This window comes from Pseudonaja textilis, chromosome 16 (assembly GCF_049901715.1).
Source record: "Pseudonaja textilis isolate UNSWEBS1 chromosome 16, rPseTex1.2, whole genome shotgun sequence".
Lineage (NCBI taxonomy): Eukaryota > Metazoa > Chordata > Lepidosauria > Squamata > Elapidae > Pseudonaja > Pseudonaja textilis.
The window spans coordinates 2,151,305-2,168,827 of NC_142005.1; the positions used below are offsets into that span (position 1 = coordinate 2,151,305).

At 48.5% G+C, this 17,523-nt stretch overlaps 1 protein-coding gene across 1 annotated transcript in view; it reads right to left on the minus strand.

The window, feature by feature from the left end:
* The window catches only part of COPA (coat protein complex I subunit alpha), a 61,230-nt gene that overhangs the window by 19,018 nt on the left and 24,689 nt on the right, over positions 1 to 17,523 (minus strand). The window contains exons 12-18 of the mRNA XM_087913831.1: positions 15,626 to 15,692; positions 13,814 to 13,889; positions 10,773 to 10,855; positions 9,139 to 9,278; positions 7,061 to 7,146; positions 4,961 to 5,099; positions 2,238 to 2,400 (exon numbers count right to left, since the gene is read on the minus strand). Of these exons, the coding sequence (XP_087769957.1) occupies positions 2,238 to 2,400; positions 4,961 to 5,099; positions 7,061 to 7,146; positions 9,139 to 9,278; positions 10,773 to 10,855; positions 13,814 to 13,889; positions 15,626 to 15,692 (754 nt within the window). The remainder of the gene's footprint in view (positions 1 to 2,237; positions 2,401 to 4,960; positions 5,100 to 7,060; positions 7,147 to 9,138; positions 9,279 to 10,772; positions 10,856 to 13,813; positions 13,890 to 15,625; positions 15,693 to 17,523) is intronic.

Sequence of the window (17,523 nt, forward strand, 5' to 3'; positions counted from 1 at the left end):
CCAATAAACTGGGGTCACAGGTGGGTTATCGAAAGATCCACCTGTGATGACCCAAAGGGGCGTGGCACAAAGGAACACAGTCAAAGAAGCAAGAAGAGTCTCTTTATTATCTCCAACGTTGCCCGCCATGTCCTGGTTACCTTCTGGCTGGAGGAAAAACTCTCCCAGGAACAGCCTTTGACTGCAGGAAATCCAGTCCAAAACATGAGCAACACAAACTGTAACTTAAAGTCCCAACAAACCAAACTGAAGTAAGTAGCCTTGACAGGGCAGGAGAAGGAATTTAAGACTTGAAAGCACAGCCAAAACTCACAGAGTTGGGAAGACGCCAGGAACACAGATAAGCCACAATGATACCAGATAATTCACAATTTGCTCCCAACAACTTGCTGTGCGCAGCTTCCTCTTTTATACACTGTGTTCCCAGCTGCAGCTAATGAAGGGAATCAGGGCCCTTTCCTCCCCCGTAAGCCATGCAACTCATGTTGCTCCCTTCTCCACTCCTCCCCTGCATGGCCTAGGATGAAGAGGGGGTGGGCCTGGGTCTTCCTCTGAACTCCCTCTCCCTTGTTCTACCTCTTCCCTGCTTTCGCCCGGCTGGATTTTGCCTTCCCCAGTTTCTTCCACAGCCAACGGAGCCCCACTCCCACTCCCGGTCAGCTGCTCGGCCTCCCCCTCCAAATCAGATTCCAACAGGGGCAGGACACCATAAGGTTTTATCCTTTCAAACAGTTTAATAAAGCAAAGCCAAAACAGGGCTTTTCCTCCCAAATTAGCTAAATTAGGTGATTAAAAGAAGTTTGGTCAAGAAACCAGGGATGGATTTTGTGCGTGCGCGTGTGAAACCAGTTCTAAAATAAACCCCTAGTTTGCCATGTGGTAGAGAGACTAAAACCCTCAATTCTAATGAGTATCACCTCCCCAAAGTCACTCTTTCATGCGGTGTTTCTCAACCCGGGCAACTTTTAATTGGTGTGGACTATGCTGGCTGCGGAATTCTGGGAGTTGTAGTCCACACATCTTAAAAGTTGTCCAGGTGGAGAAACACTGCTTTAAGGTATTAAGTCACATTCTTTGCTAGTATCAGCTTTGGAAGCCATGTTAGCACCAGAGGCTTCCACGCTGCCACGTTCTTGAGCGTGGGAGGTTGGGAGAGGGAGGATCTCATGGAGCGGATGTCGTTTTAGACATAATAGCACTTTTCTTTACATTCAAGGTCATGTTATTTCTGCACCTGGATGAAGGGATGTCTCAAGTTGGGACGGATGGTGATTGGGACATGTGATGGAATGATGGATGCGCAGGGTGAATTTGTGATTTTTAATTATTGAAGGAAAACCCGGAACTCTCAGTTTCAGGTTTTCCCAGATGTGGCAGTATAACTACTTATTGTAGTTCACAGGAAGCCTGTGCAGACGGCAGCGGAATCGGACATTGGGGAAGGACAGGGACTGGGAGTCTGGAGAGGACTCGGATGAGGGTCCTGTGTTCGATGCAGGGAAGGGGACGGGACCATCTGGGAGTGGGGTGCTGCCTCTGGAGCCTCCAGAATCTGGCAGCAGCGAGGAAGAGGACCCAGGGGAGCCTGTCCCCAGTGCGCGTGTGCGTAGAGCTGATAGAAGGCGAGAGCAGCTGAAACAAAAGGGGCGACTTGGGAGTAAGGCTGGGAGGTGATGGCCCCTCCCATAAGGTATAAAGGATAGGCAAAGGTAGGAAACCCTTTGCAGGAAGCAAAGTTGTTCACTCTGTTCGGATTAAACCTGGAAGCTCTGTGTGGACTTTGTAACTTCAATTGGTTTTTTTATAATTCATTTGGCACTCTAGTTGTTGGCAGCCATTCAAAGGAGAGAAAGGTGGGTGCTTATTTCGAGGAACTGTTTGGGACTCATTACCGGCTGGAAATGAACTTAATTCCCAGCGTTGAAATAAAACAAAGAGTTGTTTTAACTAAGCGTGTACTTAAGTACGGTCTCGGGAAACCTTGGTCAGAACACTACTCTAATGAAAGGAAACTTGGAGGAAATGCCTGCCTTGGAGTTTTTGGTTGGAGTTGGGTTTTATTAGAATGCTGACAGTTAGAACTTATAGTTTCTCCAGGACTCCAAGGTGCCTTACTACGATTCTCATAATCCTCCGAGTCACTTAGGGCTATAGAAGAGCCATCTTGGGACTTCAACAACCCCAGGGAAAGAAAAAAAGGCAAGTTCTACCAAGCCACCATCCTTCCCCAAACCCACCTCGTCGTATTTCCGGTTGATCAGGGCCAGCTTGAACTTGAACTCCGTGGGGTCAATGGTGAGGACCCGGGGTCGGCATTCGCGGTCAAGGCAGTAGACGTTGTTGCCCTTCACGCGGGTCACGTAGATGGGCAAGTCCAGCGTGCGGATGATCCCGTGGTCCCTGGAAGGAGGAAGGAAGAGAAGACCTCACTTTGGCGGGAAGAGAGAGGAAGGACCATTTCTCCCAAGAGGGGACCGAGGAACACGCCTAGAATCATTGGACTTTGGAGGTCTTCTAGCCTAAGGCCTTACACATGCAGTCCTGGACTTACAATCACAACTCAACCCCAAACTTCCACTGCTGAGCAATAAGACTTAGAATTACCGTGTTTCCCCTGAAAATAAGACCCTGTCTTATAACATTTTTTGGCCACCAGAAAAAGGCACCAGGTCTTATTTTCGGGGGATGTTCTTCCACTGACTAACCTCACTTGCATGCGTCACCCCGGCCTCCTTTTCGCTGTCCGAGGCCTTCAGGAACTTTTTCTTCAGCGGCCAGCAAGGCTTTCCTGAAGGTGTCTGCAGGGGATAATGGAGCTCTGGATCGATCCTGAGCTTCGTTCTCGGCCCCAGAGGCCTTCAGGAAAGCCTTGCCAGCCTTGCTGGCTGCAGAAGAAATGGGCCGGCAAGGCAGGTCTCGGGGTGTGCGCGAGGCCCGGCTACAACTGTCCAAAGGTAAGTAGGCGGTCAGCTCCACCCCCCGCCATCCCCACCCTGGCTTAATTTTTACCTGTCCGCTCTGGAGTGGGTAGGATCTTAATTAGGGCTTATTTTGGGGTTAGGGCTTATAACACGTGTAAAAACATCAAGCTAGGACATACGTTCAGGGAAGGTCGTATTTTGGGGGAAACGGAGTATATACCACATCCATGGTGCTTTATAGCCCTCTCTGGGGTGGTTTACAGGGGTGGGATCCTACCGACATAACAACCGGTTCGGTGAGCATGTGCTTACACGCTTTGCATGCATGTGTGCACACTATTTACAAATCACCGACTCCGGTGAGCATTCCCCTTATCCTGCTGTTGTGCGGCACTCAAAGCAGATGAGGTGGAAAAAAATCAGGTCATAAAACACAGCCGAGAGTCCAGGCAGGCGGGCAGAACACTATAGGTGGTTCTACAGAACCCGGCTGACCTGGTAAGACTCCCCACTCCTGGTGGTTTATAATGTCAGCATTATAAGTCCCAACAATCTGGCTCCTCATTCTAGCGATCTCAAAAGTGTAGAAGGGCTGAGTCAACCTTGAGCCCGTCGGGGTCCAATTCCTGGCACTGTGCAGTGAGTTAGCCCACAACGTTGCCTTCTAACCACTGCGCCACCAGGGCTCAAACAAAGGAATTGTTAAGTGATCTTTGCCTCCTCTTGTTTGCTGCAGCTGCTACGTGAATCAGTGCCGTTGATATCACGCAGTCATTAAGTAAATTCAGCGTTCCTATTGACTTGGTTTGTTGGAAACCAGCTGGAAAAGCTTGCAAATGGCGATCGTGTGAACCCAGCATGCTCCAATCTCATAAATACACGCCAGTTGCCAAACACCTAAATTTTTACAGGGAGTCCTCAACTTACAACAGTTTATTAGTGGACTTTCGAAGTTAACAACGGCACTGGAAAACGTGACTTATGACCATTTTTCACAGTTACGGCCTTTACAAAGTCCCCATATGATCAAAATTCAGATGCTTGGCAACTGACTCATATTTATGACAGCTGCAGTGTCCCAGGGTCACCTGTTCCCCTTTTATGACTTTCCGACGAGCAAAGTCAGTGGGGAAACCTGATTCACTTAACAACCGGATTGCTAATTTACCGACGGCAGTGATTCACTTAGCTGTGGCGAGAATGGTCGTAAAATGGGGCAAAAGTCACTGAACAAATGTCTCACTTAGCGACATAAATTTTGGCCTTAATTGTGGTCATAAGCCGAGGATCACCTCTATCATGTGACCTTGGGGATGCTGGTCATAAGTCACTTTTTTTCTACGCTATTGTAACTTCGAACAATCACTAAACAAATGGTTGTAAGTTAAGGACTACCTGTGGAATCCTAGGGCTGGAAGGGACCTTGGAGATTTTCTAGTCCTGTGGTGAACCTATGGCATGTGTGCCACAGGTGGCAAGCAGAGCCATTTGTGCTGGCACATGAGCTGCAGGCAAATTTACCTCACTGCACATGCGCGCACCTCACAGCTGATTTTTTGGCTGGTTTGAGGCCTTTTTCGTCCTCCCAGAGGCTTGGAGGCTTTGCAGGCCAAATAATAGGCCCGTTTTGTCACTTCCGGAAATGACGAAACAGGCCTATTATTCATCCCGCAAAGCCTGCAGATGCTTTTTCAAGCCTCTGGGAGGACGAAAAGGCCTCAAACCAGCCGAAAAATCAGCTGTGAGGCAAAGTGCAGATGAGGGGGTGTGCGGGGCACGCACATATGCCTTCTGGGTGCTGGCACGTAAGCACACACACCATTTTTGGCCCAGGAGCCCAAAAAAAGGTTAGCCCCCACTGTTCTAGTCCAACCCCCTGCCCAAGGCAGATCTTAACGTCAGCGGGGCCACTTGGAAGGAGCTAAGTTGGAAGACGCTGCCTTGGGGGAGCCGAGAGAGGAAGCCCCAGACCTGGGTTTGTGTGCGTGTGTGTGTGTTTGTGTGTGTGTACACACTCTTTGCCCAAGGCACTTACTTACCCGGTGGTGACAGCATATTTGATGTGGTTGCTCGTGGTGTAAATGAAGACCCCGCTCTCATCCCAGGCGCCGCTCTTGACCCGGATGTTCTCGTGGATATTGCACAGCGAGTCCAGCTTTCGGTTGCAGATCATGATCGCTGCGGAGAGAGAGAGAGAGAAAGGGGAGTCACTCCCAAGAGCAAAACTCCTCCTCAAGCCAACATCCGACATGCCCAAAGCCACCAGTTGCCCTCCACAGCTTTGGGCCAGGCTGGTTGAGGACTCTCCAGCCCTCCGGATGGGAAAGTAGGTTTCTAGCCACTTACAGAGCAGAGAATAAATAACTGGATTGGACCCAACCGAGGTGAGTGTATTTTTTTTATTTATTTATTCATTCATCAAAATTATAACCGAGCCTGAGCTCCCTAGATGAGGCTTGATTTAGGTATGATGGCAGTGTCCCAATATCGGAGGGGCTGCCCCAAAGAAGAGGAGCGGTCAACCTGTTCTCCAAAGCACCAGAAGGCAGGACAAGAAGCAACAAGGGTGGAAACCTGTTAGGAATAACAAGGTTACCTAACGTAGTTTGGGTAAAATAATAAACTATGATTGTAAGTTTAAGTGTGTGTCACTTTAAACTGCAAAGCATGTAATTTTGGGTGCGGTGTTGAACCGCCATAAGAGGGAGCAAGAGAACCTGACGATTTGCTGATGATTGATGGTTTGATGGATTGGTGGTTTGCTAACTGCGTGTTCTCTACTGCTGAGTTGCTGAACGTTGAAGGAAGAAAGGAGGTTTGACTTCTTCATATCTCTACTGCGAGGAGATATAATACTGGACTGATATTTGTAAGTTTACTGACCTCTCTTTTTCGACACTGGAATTTGCAACTGAATAATCCCCGGAAGGACTGAATTAGTGAATGATATATGGACTGTTTGACTATGCTATAACTCCTACTGGAATAAACTATTTAACTAGCACGGTGTATCTGTTTTACTGAGTGTAAGCTACAAAAAAACGTTTATCTCACATATTTTGCCTGCCTGCCTGACTGCCGTGCAGATTCTGCTAGGGTGTATCCCTAACAAAACCTATCAAGAGAAAACTAATCTAGGAGGAATCTCCTGGAACCATTACAATGGTCTCCAGAAGCCTCCCTGAAGGGGTCCTTCCTACTTAGGTTGTGTCAAGGAGAACCATCTGAAAACAGTGGGAAGGTCCCCACTTCCAGGCAGGTGAGCTCCAGGTGCCATCACGGGGCTGGCTGTCTTTCTGGCCTAATCAGTGGGGGGTGGGGGCTTCCCTCCAGAGGTCTCGTGGATGCTCGATCACCGGAGATTTCCAAGAAGAGTTTGGGCAGCCATTTGTCTGAAAGGATCTCCTTGCTCAGGCAGCAGGTTGGACTAGATCGGTGGTCGCCAACCGGTGGGCCGGGCGGACCACTGGTGGTCTGCGAGAAAATTTGGGTGGTCCACAGAGAAAGGTACTCCCAAAGCAATTAATCCAGGCTGTGCGGGAACACAAGGCTGCGCCGCCCACATGGCCTGCGGGAACACGAGGTTTGCGTCGCGAACAACATGAGATAGTGAGAGGAGGGGGAGAGGCCGGAGGGGGGAGACTTGTCCCACACGCCTGGCCTGGCCAGTGGGCTGCTTCTTTCTTCTTCTGCTTTTGGCTGCACGCAAGGAAAGCAGCCAAAGTCTTTCTTTCTCTCCCCCAAACTCCGCCAGAAATGAGTCTTTGGGACCCTGCAAGGCCTCTCCTGCTCCAAGAGGCTGCAAAAGCAAAGACTCATTTCTGGCGGAGTTTGGGGGAGAGAAAGAAAGACTTCTGCGGCTTCTGCTGCTTTCTTTGCATGAAGCCAAAAGTCTCTCCCCCTGCCCCCCACCCTGAGAACGGAGCTGGAGACGGTATCCTGCGATCTCAAATAAAGAACGATCGATCGGTAGGAAAACGGGGTGGGGAATTTTCCTGCAGACTTTGGGGGTCTCTGGTCCGCGGGATTTAAAATTATGGGTTGGCGACCCCTGGAATAGAGGACCTCCAAAGTCCCTTCCAACTGCTATTCTACTTGTTAAGCCTGGTTGCTGAGAGGCAGGTGAGGCCTCCTCTTACCGTGCTTTGCCAGGAGAGCCACATGGGACATGTCTGCTGACCAGATGACATATTTCACCTTGGAGATCTTAACCGAAGCCAGAGTCCTGCAAAGTCAGAAGATGCTCTTAGTACAGGTGTGAATCCTTTTCCGCCTTACCAGGAGACGCAAAGAACACCTCCTCCCACAACGATCTTTTTCAATCTCTCTCTACGGACCGAACACGAGTCCCTGGGTACTCAGAGCTCCCCTGGTCAGGCTTCACACTCAAACAAAAGCATTGCTGGTATTTTAAGGTCACTGAATCAAATCTGTTATACCCATACGCACAGTTAAACTTGCTATTCCCGTTTGGCCACCCCACCTCAGTTCATTGCGCTGCCCAATTAAATCTGCTTCTTTTGTTATGGGAACAGTCCAGATCGTTCAAGCACCTGCATTGTGTGACCTTGGGTCCCATTGTCTGCAGATCCCGGAGTCTTGGCATTGCAGTCCCTCCCCGACATTCCAACCCACCCACCCACTTCCTGAATGTTGTCAAGCTGAGAGTGAAGAAGAACTAGAAGAAAGACCAAATCACGTTTGACGTTATGTGGACTTCAGCTCCCAAATTCTGGGAGTTGAAGTCCACATATCTTAAAGTTGCCAGGGTTGAGAAACACTGATCTACCCTCTTACCTCTACCTTTCTGTCAAAAAACAGGTTGACTACCAGACAACATCTGTCTCGAAGGCGACTGGACTTTCTGGTTTTGCATGAAGACATTTCGCTTCTCATCCAAGAAGCTTCTTCAGAAGTGACGAGAAGCAAAATGTCTTTAAGGAAAAATGAAGAAAGTCCAGTTGCTTCCTGAAAAAAAAAAAAACACCTTTGGGACAACCGTGAGCTGAGTGACTGAGAATCTCCATAGACGCTGAATATGTGATTCCTTCTCCAATTCTTAACTGACTGCACCTCTGTAGGGTTTGCCGATTGCACAGGGGCAGATAGGACAGCCCTCCAGAGGGTTAACATCATTGCCCAGAGGATCTTGGGTTGCCCTCTCTCCTCTTTGGAAGAGCTTTAGAGCTCCCGCTGCTTTAAGGAAGTTCAAAACATCCTCAAAGACCCATCTCATCCTGGGCAACCGCTTTTTTTTGAACTATTACCATCTGGCAGATGGTACAGGAGAATTAAAAACAAGGTCAAATAGGCTGAAAAACAGCTTCCGTCCCAGGGCAGTAACTCTATTGAATTCCACTGTATTGTGCAGCGTTGATGCGGTGTTGGGGTTTTTCAATTCAGGGTGCGGAGTGTGAAGGGTGTGTGTTTGTGTTTATTTTCACGGTCGTGATGTGCGCTGTGTGTGTTTGATTTCGTGGTACGAGGTGCAATGATAATAAAGTAAACTGAAACTAAGCTGAACAATCTGACACTTGTCTGGAGCTGGAGACTTTTACAGGCGTAAAACCGACAATCTCATCGACGTTGATGGGGCTGTTTGCACATCGCAGCTAGGATTTGGGCTCATTCTGCAATTAAGGTGCGGATCCTGAAAACACAGGCATTTCCAGCTTCCCTGGGCCAGGGCAATTTTGAACCCGTGTCCCCAAAGTGGGGCTTTTTTCAGGAGGCAACCGGACTTTCTGGTTTTTCTTTGAAGACGTTTCGCTTCCCTCCAAGAAGCTTCTTCAGTTCTGATTGGATGGTGGGGAATGGGAGGACTTAGACTCCTTGCAAGGCAGCTGGTCATTTGCATCCTTTTTAGAGAGTCATTGAGGCCACTTGGGAGGTTTATCTGTGTTCTCAGATAAATCCGGGTCCTCAGGTTAAATGGGTCTTTCCACACCCCCATTTGCACCTCTCAGGTGACCCTGAGGATAAATCCTCAGGTGGCCTCAACGACTAGAGGATGCAAATGACCAGCTGTCCGCAAGGAATATAAATTCTTCCATTCCCCTTCACCCTAGTCAGAGCTGAAGAAGCCTCTTGGATGAGAAGCGAAATGTCTTCAAGGAAAAAAACTGGAAAATCCAGTTGCCTCTTGAAAAAAGCTCCACTTTTGGGACCACCGTGATTTGGATGATCCGCGCAGATCTCTCTCTTGAAGGTCTCTCACCGTTTCTGCTGGACATCAAAGAGGGTGATGGAATCGGCGTCTCTCAGCAAGAGATTCCCGGTGCCGGCGTAAAAAATCTCATCGCAGTTGGGCACCTGGACCTTCTTCGTGATTTCGTTCTTCAGGTTCTTGATGAGGATCTGTCAGGGTGCGAGCAGCGGAATCAGGTAAATGTTGTGGCCTCCAGCAGCCGAATCAGCAGCCGAGGAGGAGGAGGAGGAGGAGGCAGCGTGAGAGTCGGGGTCAGCATCAAGGCAACCTGGGAGCTCCAAAGGGGGGAGAAGGAATGGAGTTGGCAGAGACAAAGAAAGAGAGAGAGAGAGAGGCAGAGCCTGGGCTGTCTGTCAGCCCTCAGAGGGAGAGTCAACACCCCCCAGGTCTGGAGGTGGCTGATGAGGAAGAGGAGGAACAGCTGGATCCAGGGCCTGACAGAAGGCAGAGGAGAGGAGAGGAGAGCAGTGGAAATCTATGGGCCCGTCCTTGGGGCGGAAGAGCCACCGCTGCTAGCGAAACTAGCTTTGGAGATAAAAGGCAGGGGGACAAAGATGAACAGAGGTGGCAGACATCTATCCATATCCCTGCCAATCAGCCACGGCCAAATCCTGTCTGAAAATTATTGGAATCCTTCTGGGAATCTGCAGCGCCTTCCGAGCGTGTGTGTGTCTCTCTGCTGCTGGAAGAAAGCGAGCGCAACTTCCAGGACTTCCTTTGCAAATGTGGGAAGAGAGAGAGAAGAGAGAGAGAGAGAGAGAGAGACTCCTTGGGAGTCAGGGAGGAAGGGAGCAAGCGTCCCTTTCCATAGAGACTTCCACTTCCATAGAGACTCGGTTAGCCTGCCGTGAGAGAGCGGCTGCTGGCGCTCCTACTAAAGGGAACTTTTAGTTGGATACAAGGGGTTTGTCGTGTTTAGAAGCCGGGTCAGAACAGTGAAGGGGACTACACAGCCGGGACAGGAAGGCAAGCCGGAAAAAACCCTTCTGCCCACAAAACGCTCAAGCATAAACCCGGTGGGACAAAACACGAACAGCTATGCTGTGGTTGTCGAAATGGGTTTGAATGTTCGTAGCTCGTGCTGGTTTGGTTAGAGCTGTTGGTTGGAGCTCCAAGCTTGGCACAACTCCAAACACCCTGACGAGGTTTCCTCGAATGGGGACCAACGTTTGCAACCCAATTGCCACCCTCAAAGCTCGGCCCAACAGCCCCAAATACAGGGAGTCCTCCAGCTACAGCCCAACTGGGACCAGAATTTTCCATTGCTAAACAAGGTGGATGTTACGGGAGCCCGGCCTGGCTTTATGACCCCCCTTTTTTTTGGTCCTGGTTGTTAAGCGAATCACGCTCTCATTAAGCGAATCAGGCGCCCCCATTGACAGAAGGTCACCAGAGAGTCGTGACCATGACCCCCAGGACACAGGGATCTGCCACCGTCATAAATAAGGAGTCGGTTGCCAAGGGTCCGGATTTGGATCCTGTGACCCTGCAGTGATCTGAAAACCAGTCGCAAGTCACGGCTTTCGGTGCCGTGGTAACTTCGAACGGTGACTATAAATGAACGGTGGTAAGTCGAGGCAAAAGAGGGAGCCTGTGTTCTGCCCAGGAGGAATCCTGCGGTCTGCAGGGATGTCGGGCCTTACCGAGTGCATCCGGTCCAAGACGGCAAAGCGGTTCCGAGCGACCCAGACAGCTGTGAGTCCCGAGGAGCGTTTTCCTTCCGGAGCTGGAAAGGCAAGCAAGGAGCAGGCGGTCACACAAAGTTCGGTGCCTGCTGGCGACACACAAACACTGTCTCTGTCTCTGTCTCTCTCTTACACACACACACACACACACACACACACACACACACACACAGTGCTGTTCAGTTTCAGGCAGCATGTAAAATCCAGGCCCTTGGATCCTTAAAGTGGGAATCACAGAAAGAAGGACCTGAGGAGGAAGCCTTTCTTTCTTTTTTCTTTCTTTCATTCCTTCCTTTTTTTTCTTCCTTCCTTCTGTTCCTTTCTTCTTTCCTTCCTTCCTTTCTCTTTCTTCCTTTCTCTCCCACCCTGGCTGGAGAATTCTGGGAGTTGAAGTCCACAAGTCTTAAAGGGGCCACGTTTGGGGAGCCCCGCTGTACGAGCAGCCCTCTGCCGTTTTTCAGGCGTGATAACCGGAGCCACGAGACTGACTGACTCCTCCGGCTGAAGGGGGAAGAAGCTGGCATCGGCACGGGTAGAACCCAGCCAAACATTCATGTCACGCGTGCCATAATCACCACAGGACAGGGATGAGGCTCAAAAGCACTCTCAAATCCTGTGCCAGAGGGCCCCAGTTGGCTGCGAGCAAGGCCAACGTGTAGAAAATAAAACCAAATAAGAGGTTTTGTGCCTTCACAGAAGGAAAGAAAGAAAGAAAGAAAGAAAGAAAGAAAGAAAGAAAGAAAGAAAGAAAGAAAGAGATAGAATATATAGAGAAAGAAAGATAGAAAGAGAGAGAAAGAGGGGGAGGGAGATAAAGAAAGAAAAAGAGAGAAAGAAAGAAAAGAGAGAAAGATAGAGAGAGAGAGAGAAAGAAAGAAAGAGAAAGAAAGAAAAAAAGAAAGATAGAAAAGAGAGAGAAACAAAGAAAGAAAGAAGAAATATAGAGAAAGAAAGAAAGAGAGAAAGAAAGAAAAAGAAAGAAAGAAAAAGAGAAAGATAAAGAGAGAGAAACAAAGAAAGAAAAAGAAAAAGAGAAAAGAAAAATAGAAAGAGAGAGAGAGAGGGAGGGAGAGAAAGAAAAAGAAAGAAAAAGAAAGAAAGAAAAGAAAGAAAGAAAGAAAGAAAGAAAGAAAGAGATAGAATATAGAGAAAGAAAGATAGAAAGAGAGAGAAAGAGGGGAGGGAGATAAAGAAAGAAAAAAAGAGAGAAAGAAAGAAAAGAGAGAAAGATAGAGAGAGAGAGAGAGAAAGAAAGAAAAGAGAAAGAAAGAAAAAAAGAAAGATAGAAAGAGAGAGAAACAAAGAAAGAAAGAAGAAATATAGAGAAAGAAAGAAAGAGAGAAAGAAAGAAAAAGAAAGAAAGAAAAAAAGAGAAAGATAAAGAGAGAGAAAAAGAAAGAAAGAAAAAAAAAGAGAAAGAAAAATAGAAAGAGAGAGAGAGAGGGAGGGAGAGAAAGAAAAAGAAAGAAAAAGAAAGAAAGAAAAAAGAAAGAAAGAAAGAAAGAAAGAAAGAAAGAAAGAAAGAGATAGAATATAGAGAAAGAAAGAGAGAGAAGAGAGAGAAAGAGGGGAGGGAGATAAAGAAAGAAAAAAGAGAGAAAGAAAGAAAAGAGAGAAAGATAGAGAGAGAGAGAGAAAGAAAGAAAGAGAAAGAAAGAAAAAAAGAAAGATAGAAAGAGAGAGAAACAAAGAAAGAAAGAAGAAATATAGAGAAAGAAAGAAAGAGAGAAAGAAAGAAAAAGAAAGAAAGAAAAAGAGAAAGATAAAGAGAGAGAAACAAAGAAAGAAAGAAAAAAAGAGAAAGAAAAATAGAAAGAGAGAGAGAGAGGGAGGGAGAGAAAGAAAAAGAAAGAAAGAAAGAAAAAAGAAAGAAAGAAAGAAAGAGAGAAAGACACAAGAGAGACAGGGGGAGAGAGGGAGATGAGAAAAGAATTTCAGTAAAATAAAATTAAAATAAAACCATCCTTGCGCTTTCGTGGGGGAGGGGAAGGTGGAACTTCTTTAAATTAAAATAAAATGATGTTTTGCGCTGAGAGGGGAGGCGAAGAGAAGGCGGGAAAGAACATCTATAAATTAAAATAAAATAAGAGGTTTTGTGCCTTCAGAGAGAGAGAGAGACAGGCGGGCGGGGGAGATGAGAGAAGGACTTCAGCAAACTAAAATTAAAATAGGTCTTGTGCTCGCACTGGGGAGGGTGGGGGGGAGAGGGGGGAAACAAGGACTTGAATAAAATAAAACGATGTTTTGTGTAGAGCGGGGGGAAGGAAGAGAAAGTGGGGAAGGACTCCTGTCAATTAAAATAAAATTAAAATAGCTTTGTGCCTTCACAGAGAGGTAGGAAGCGGGGAGGAAAGACGGGAGAAGGACTTTAATGCCCCTCCTCGGTGTCCAAGGACAGCGATCTATCCTGGCGGGGTTTCCTAAATCTGGGGAGGACGAGAGCCGCTGCCTGCGCTGCTGTCGTCAGAGGCGTCAGAGGCAGCGGAGGGGACCCAGGTGGGATGGGAACTCCCCGGTGGCCTGGCCTGCTGAGGAGGCAGACGCTCCAGCAAAGCTCATTTCGATTTGCGGAGCGGGGCAGGTTTGATCCGGGAGCTGCCAAAAAAACCTCCCCCCAAAAAACCGAAGACTGGGCACTCTTACAGCCGCCTCCGAAGCATCCAGCCCCTGCCTGGGAGAGATTTGTGGGGGCTTCGCGAAGAAATCCCGCTGAGGGAAGCAGGCCAGCCGAACAGCCTGCTGGGGGACGAGGCAGGGAAGCCGATCGTCGCTTAATAGCGGATTTATAAAATATATATATATATATATCTATTTCCCCCTCCTCGTAAAAAAAGAAAAAGAGGAAGAACAAGAGACGGGCATGAATTTTTCACGTCCGACGGGCTGCCAATCTCATTTGGGCTCCCCGGGATCCGGCGGGGTTGGGGGGTAGGAGGAGGGGGAGAGGGAAAGCTTTATGGGGCGGGGGGAATAAACGGCGCGGCGCAGACGGAGCTCACCATCGGGATTCTGGGAGTCTGCATCCTTGGGAATGGTGTAGAGGTCGTAGGTGCTATTCTCCAGGTTGCTCGGCCTCTGCGGAGAGAAAACGTGGCGGGTAAAATTCGCTTTATTGGGTTTAGGAGGTTTTTTTTTTTTTTTTACCTCTGACCATTTTTATGCTGTCTCTTGGAAAAGGAAGTTAATACATCAACTTAAATAAAGATAGCAGCGGCAAATAAAGATATCAGCTTTCAACGGAAGAGGGCTGAGCGGAACGGGGGCTCGTTCCCAGGGCTGCTTTGCCAATCTTGCCAATTTCCGTATTATTCCCTGTTTTTTTTTGTTTTTTTTTTGGGGGAAGAGAATCCACTTGGATTTGAGAAGGAAAGTCACATCAGTTTTGAAAATGGTGGCGGCGAATCTCAAATCTTCAAAAAGCCCATCCAGTACATCAATATTTCTCAACCTCAGGCGCTTGACTTCAACTCCCCGAACAGAGTTGAAATCCGCCCATCTTAAAAGGCACCAAGCTGGAGAAACCACTGCAGAAAATGGGTTTAAAAAAAAAAAAACTCCTTAATAAGGATTAGAAAACAAATACGGGTAGTCCTTGATTTTCAACCCATTCGTTTAGTGGCCAAAAGTTTCGTCGCAGAAAAAAAAGAGGAACGTATGACCTTTTTCACACTTACGACCGTTCCAGCATCCCCCCGCATGGTCACACGATCAAAATTCAGACATGCCAACTGGCTTGGTTTTGCAACCCAACAAGACAGAGACAGACTCCAGGCAGTAATTCGTCTTTCAGTCCTTAAGGGAGGTTCAGCTCTGCTTTTAGATTAGCTAGAAAGCAAGAAATCCAACCATTTCCTGCTTTCTAGCTCATCTAAATCTCCCGGCACAGCAGAACAGCTGATGGTCGGATAAAGGAAAAATAGCAACTTAGAAGGTAAGTTTGATGGCACGACATGCCAGGTAAGGAGTGAGTGGGCGGGGCGGGGAGGGGAAGGGTCAGCCAATAGTGCAATTTACCAGTTTTCTGAACTGGACAGAATCATAACACCCGGAGGAAGGGGGTCAAGCTATTCTCCAAGGCACCTGAAGGCCAGAGAAGGAAGAATGGATGGAAACTGAACAAGGAGAGATTTTTCAACCTGGAAATAAGGAGGAATTTTTCTGACAAGGAGAACCATCAACCAAATGAAACGGAAGTTGCCTACGGAGGTTGTGGGAGCTTCATCCCTGGAGGCTTTCAAGAGGAGACTAGATTGCCCTCTGTCAGAAATGGTGCAGGTAGGGTCTCTGCTTGGGTAGGGTGGGTTGGACTAGATGACCTACAAGGTCCCTTCCAACTCCAACCCTGGAGGCTTTCAAGAGGAGACTAGATTGCCCTCTGTCAGAAATGGTGCAGGTAGGGTCTCTCGCTTGGGTAGGGGTGGGTTGGACTAGATGACCTACAAGGTCCCTTCCAACTCCAACCCTGGAGGCTTTCAAGAGGAGACTAGATTGCCCTCTGTCAGAAATGGTGCAGGTAGGGTCCTCGCTGGGGTGGGGGTTGGACTAGATGACCTACAAGGTCCCTTCCAACTCTGACTATCTGTTATCCGACTGCAAATACAGAACGAGAGAGACGACTTCCATCGTCGGGCAGAGGTTTTCCACATCTGCAGACAAGATGGGAAGAAAGACAACCCCTCGCCTTGTGGTTCCCGGCCGAGACAGCTGTGAAAAACAGCAGTAGCAGCAGCAGCAGCACCGGCTGCTCTGCCCGTTCCCTTCCCTGACAGCACCCCCCCGTCCCCGTCCCCCCATGGACGTCTCCCACCTACCGTGCAGAGGAGCACAGCATTCTCCGCTGGGTTGTAGGACATGTTGAAGACGGGAAACTTGGAGCCACTGCAGGACAAAGAGAGAGAGAGAAATGAAGGTCAGGAGTGGAGCCCAAAGGAATTCTGGCTGGTGGGATCAAGAGCCTTTTCTTCCCTGCTCCCAACTTCTGGACCAGGGGAGTCTCCAACCTTAGCAACTTTTAAGACTCGTGGACTTCAACTCCCAGAACTCTGGGAGTAACTCTGGGAGTTGGTCCACAAGTCTTAAAAGTGGCCAAGGCTGGGGACCCCCTGCTCTGTGAGATCTGCCCCCACACTCTTGGCCTTCCAAAAGGGCCCACATTTCCAGCTGTGACAGCAGCAGGTGCGGACGGCTGAGGTGTCAGAGAGCGAGGACTCGGATGAGGGGCCTGTGTGTGGTGCAGGGATGGGGCCAGGAGCATCAGGGTGTGGAGGGCTGCCTTCGGAGATTGTGGAGGCTGGCAGCAGTGAGGAAGACGCCCCCGAGGAGCCTGTGCCCAGGGTGTGTGCAAGCAGGGCTGCTCCAAGGAAAGAGCAGCTGCAGCAGCACGGGCGACTCGGGAGTAAGGCTGCAAGGTAAGGGCCTCTCCCTTAAGGGATAAAAGCCAACCTGAGAGACCGGGATTCTTTGCAGGAAGCAAAGAAGTTTTTGCACTCAAGCCTTGTGGACATTCGGACTCTTTTAGTTTGTGTTTGGAGACTCTTTGGGTTTGAAATATTTCTTGGCAACTTTATCTAGTGTTCTTGGCTGCCTTGCACCACCTTGGCAAGGCTCGTTCTTATCAGAGACATTTAGTTTGAAGCAGCCTTTTAACCGGGAAGGAACGAATTCGTAAAGAATCATTAAAAGGTTTTGCTGTTACCTCTGTCTCACGTTTGTTTCCTTGGAACAAGGTTTGGGTCAGAACACGGGGTCACGATGGGGACGTGTCCCTCTGGAGACGGCTAATGGACTGAGACACCACCCCTACACACTTCCCCATCAGGCAGAATGCTTCCTTCCTGCCCACTTTTTGTCAATTTTAACTCAACGTTGGTGTTAATATTTATGGTTTCCATGTTTAAAATGTTTTGCTTTGTGGGTTTTTTTTTTAATTTGTGAAGCAGCCTAGAATCGCTTCTGGGCAAGGCGGATGGCATAAAAGTTTAATCAACACAGATAAAGTCATAAATCCGCGCTCTCGTCTCCCAAAGATAGACTGACGATTATTGGGGGACAACCCCCCCCCCCCCCACCCAAACAGAACGCTGGGAAGGGAAGGAGGGCAAAGCCCCCCCCCTGGGCTGAGCTCCGCTCCAGAAAGAGCACGGCCTCCTTGGCCGGGGGGAGAGGACGGGGGGCACGGAGCCAGAGCGGAGCCTCAGCTGGGGTCCCATCTGCCTACTCAGAGCCACTTAAGCATCTGCTGTTCCCCCAGCCTGGCTCAGCCTCCCTCCCTCCCTCCCTGCCTGACTGCCTGCCTCTCAGCTGCCGCCCTCGCGAGGTTTCTACAGCAAACCAGAGATGATTCAGGGGGAGGTGTGGGGGGGAGATATATAGATATGTATAGATATATATATAATTTTTTTCTCCCCCGAACCTTATCATCTCTGGATTGCTCTAGAAACCGTGTGTGTGTGTGTGTGTGTGTGTATACATGTATATATACACATACATACACACATATATACATATACACACATCAGATCGATGGAGGGAGGAATAGACAGATAGAAGATAGATAGAAAATAGATATAGATGATAGAAGAGATATAGAAAATAGGTAGATAGACGATAGAAGAGAAATATAGATGATAGATATATAGATAGAAGACATAAAAGACAGATAGATAAAAGATAGATATAAAAGATAGAAGATGGATAGATGATAGATAGT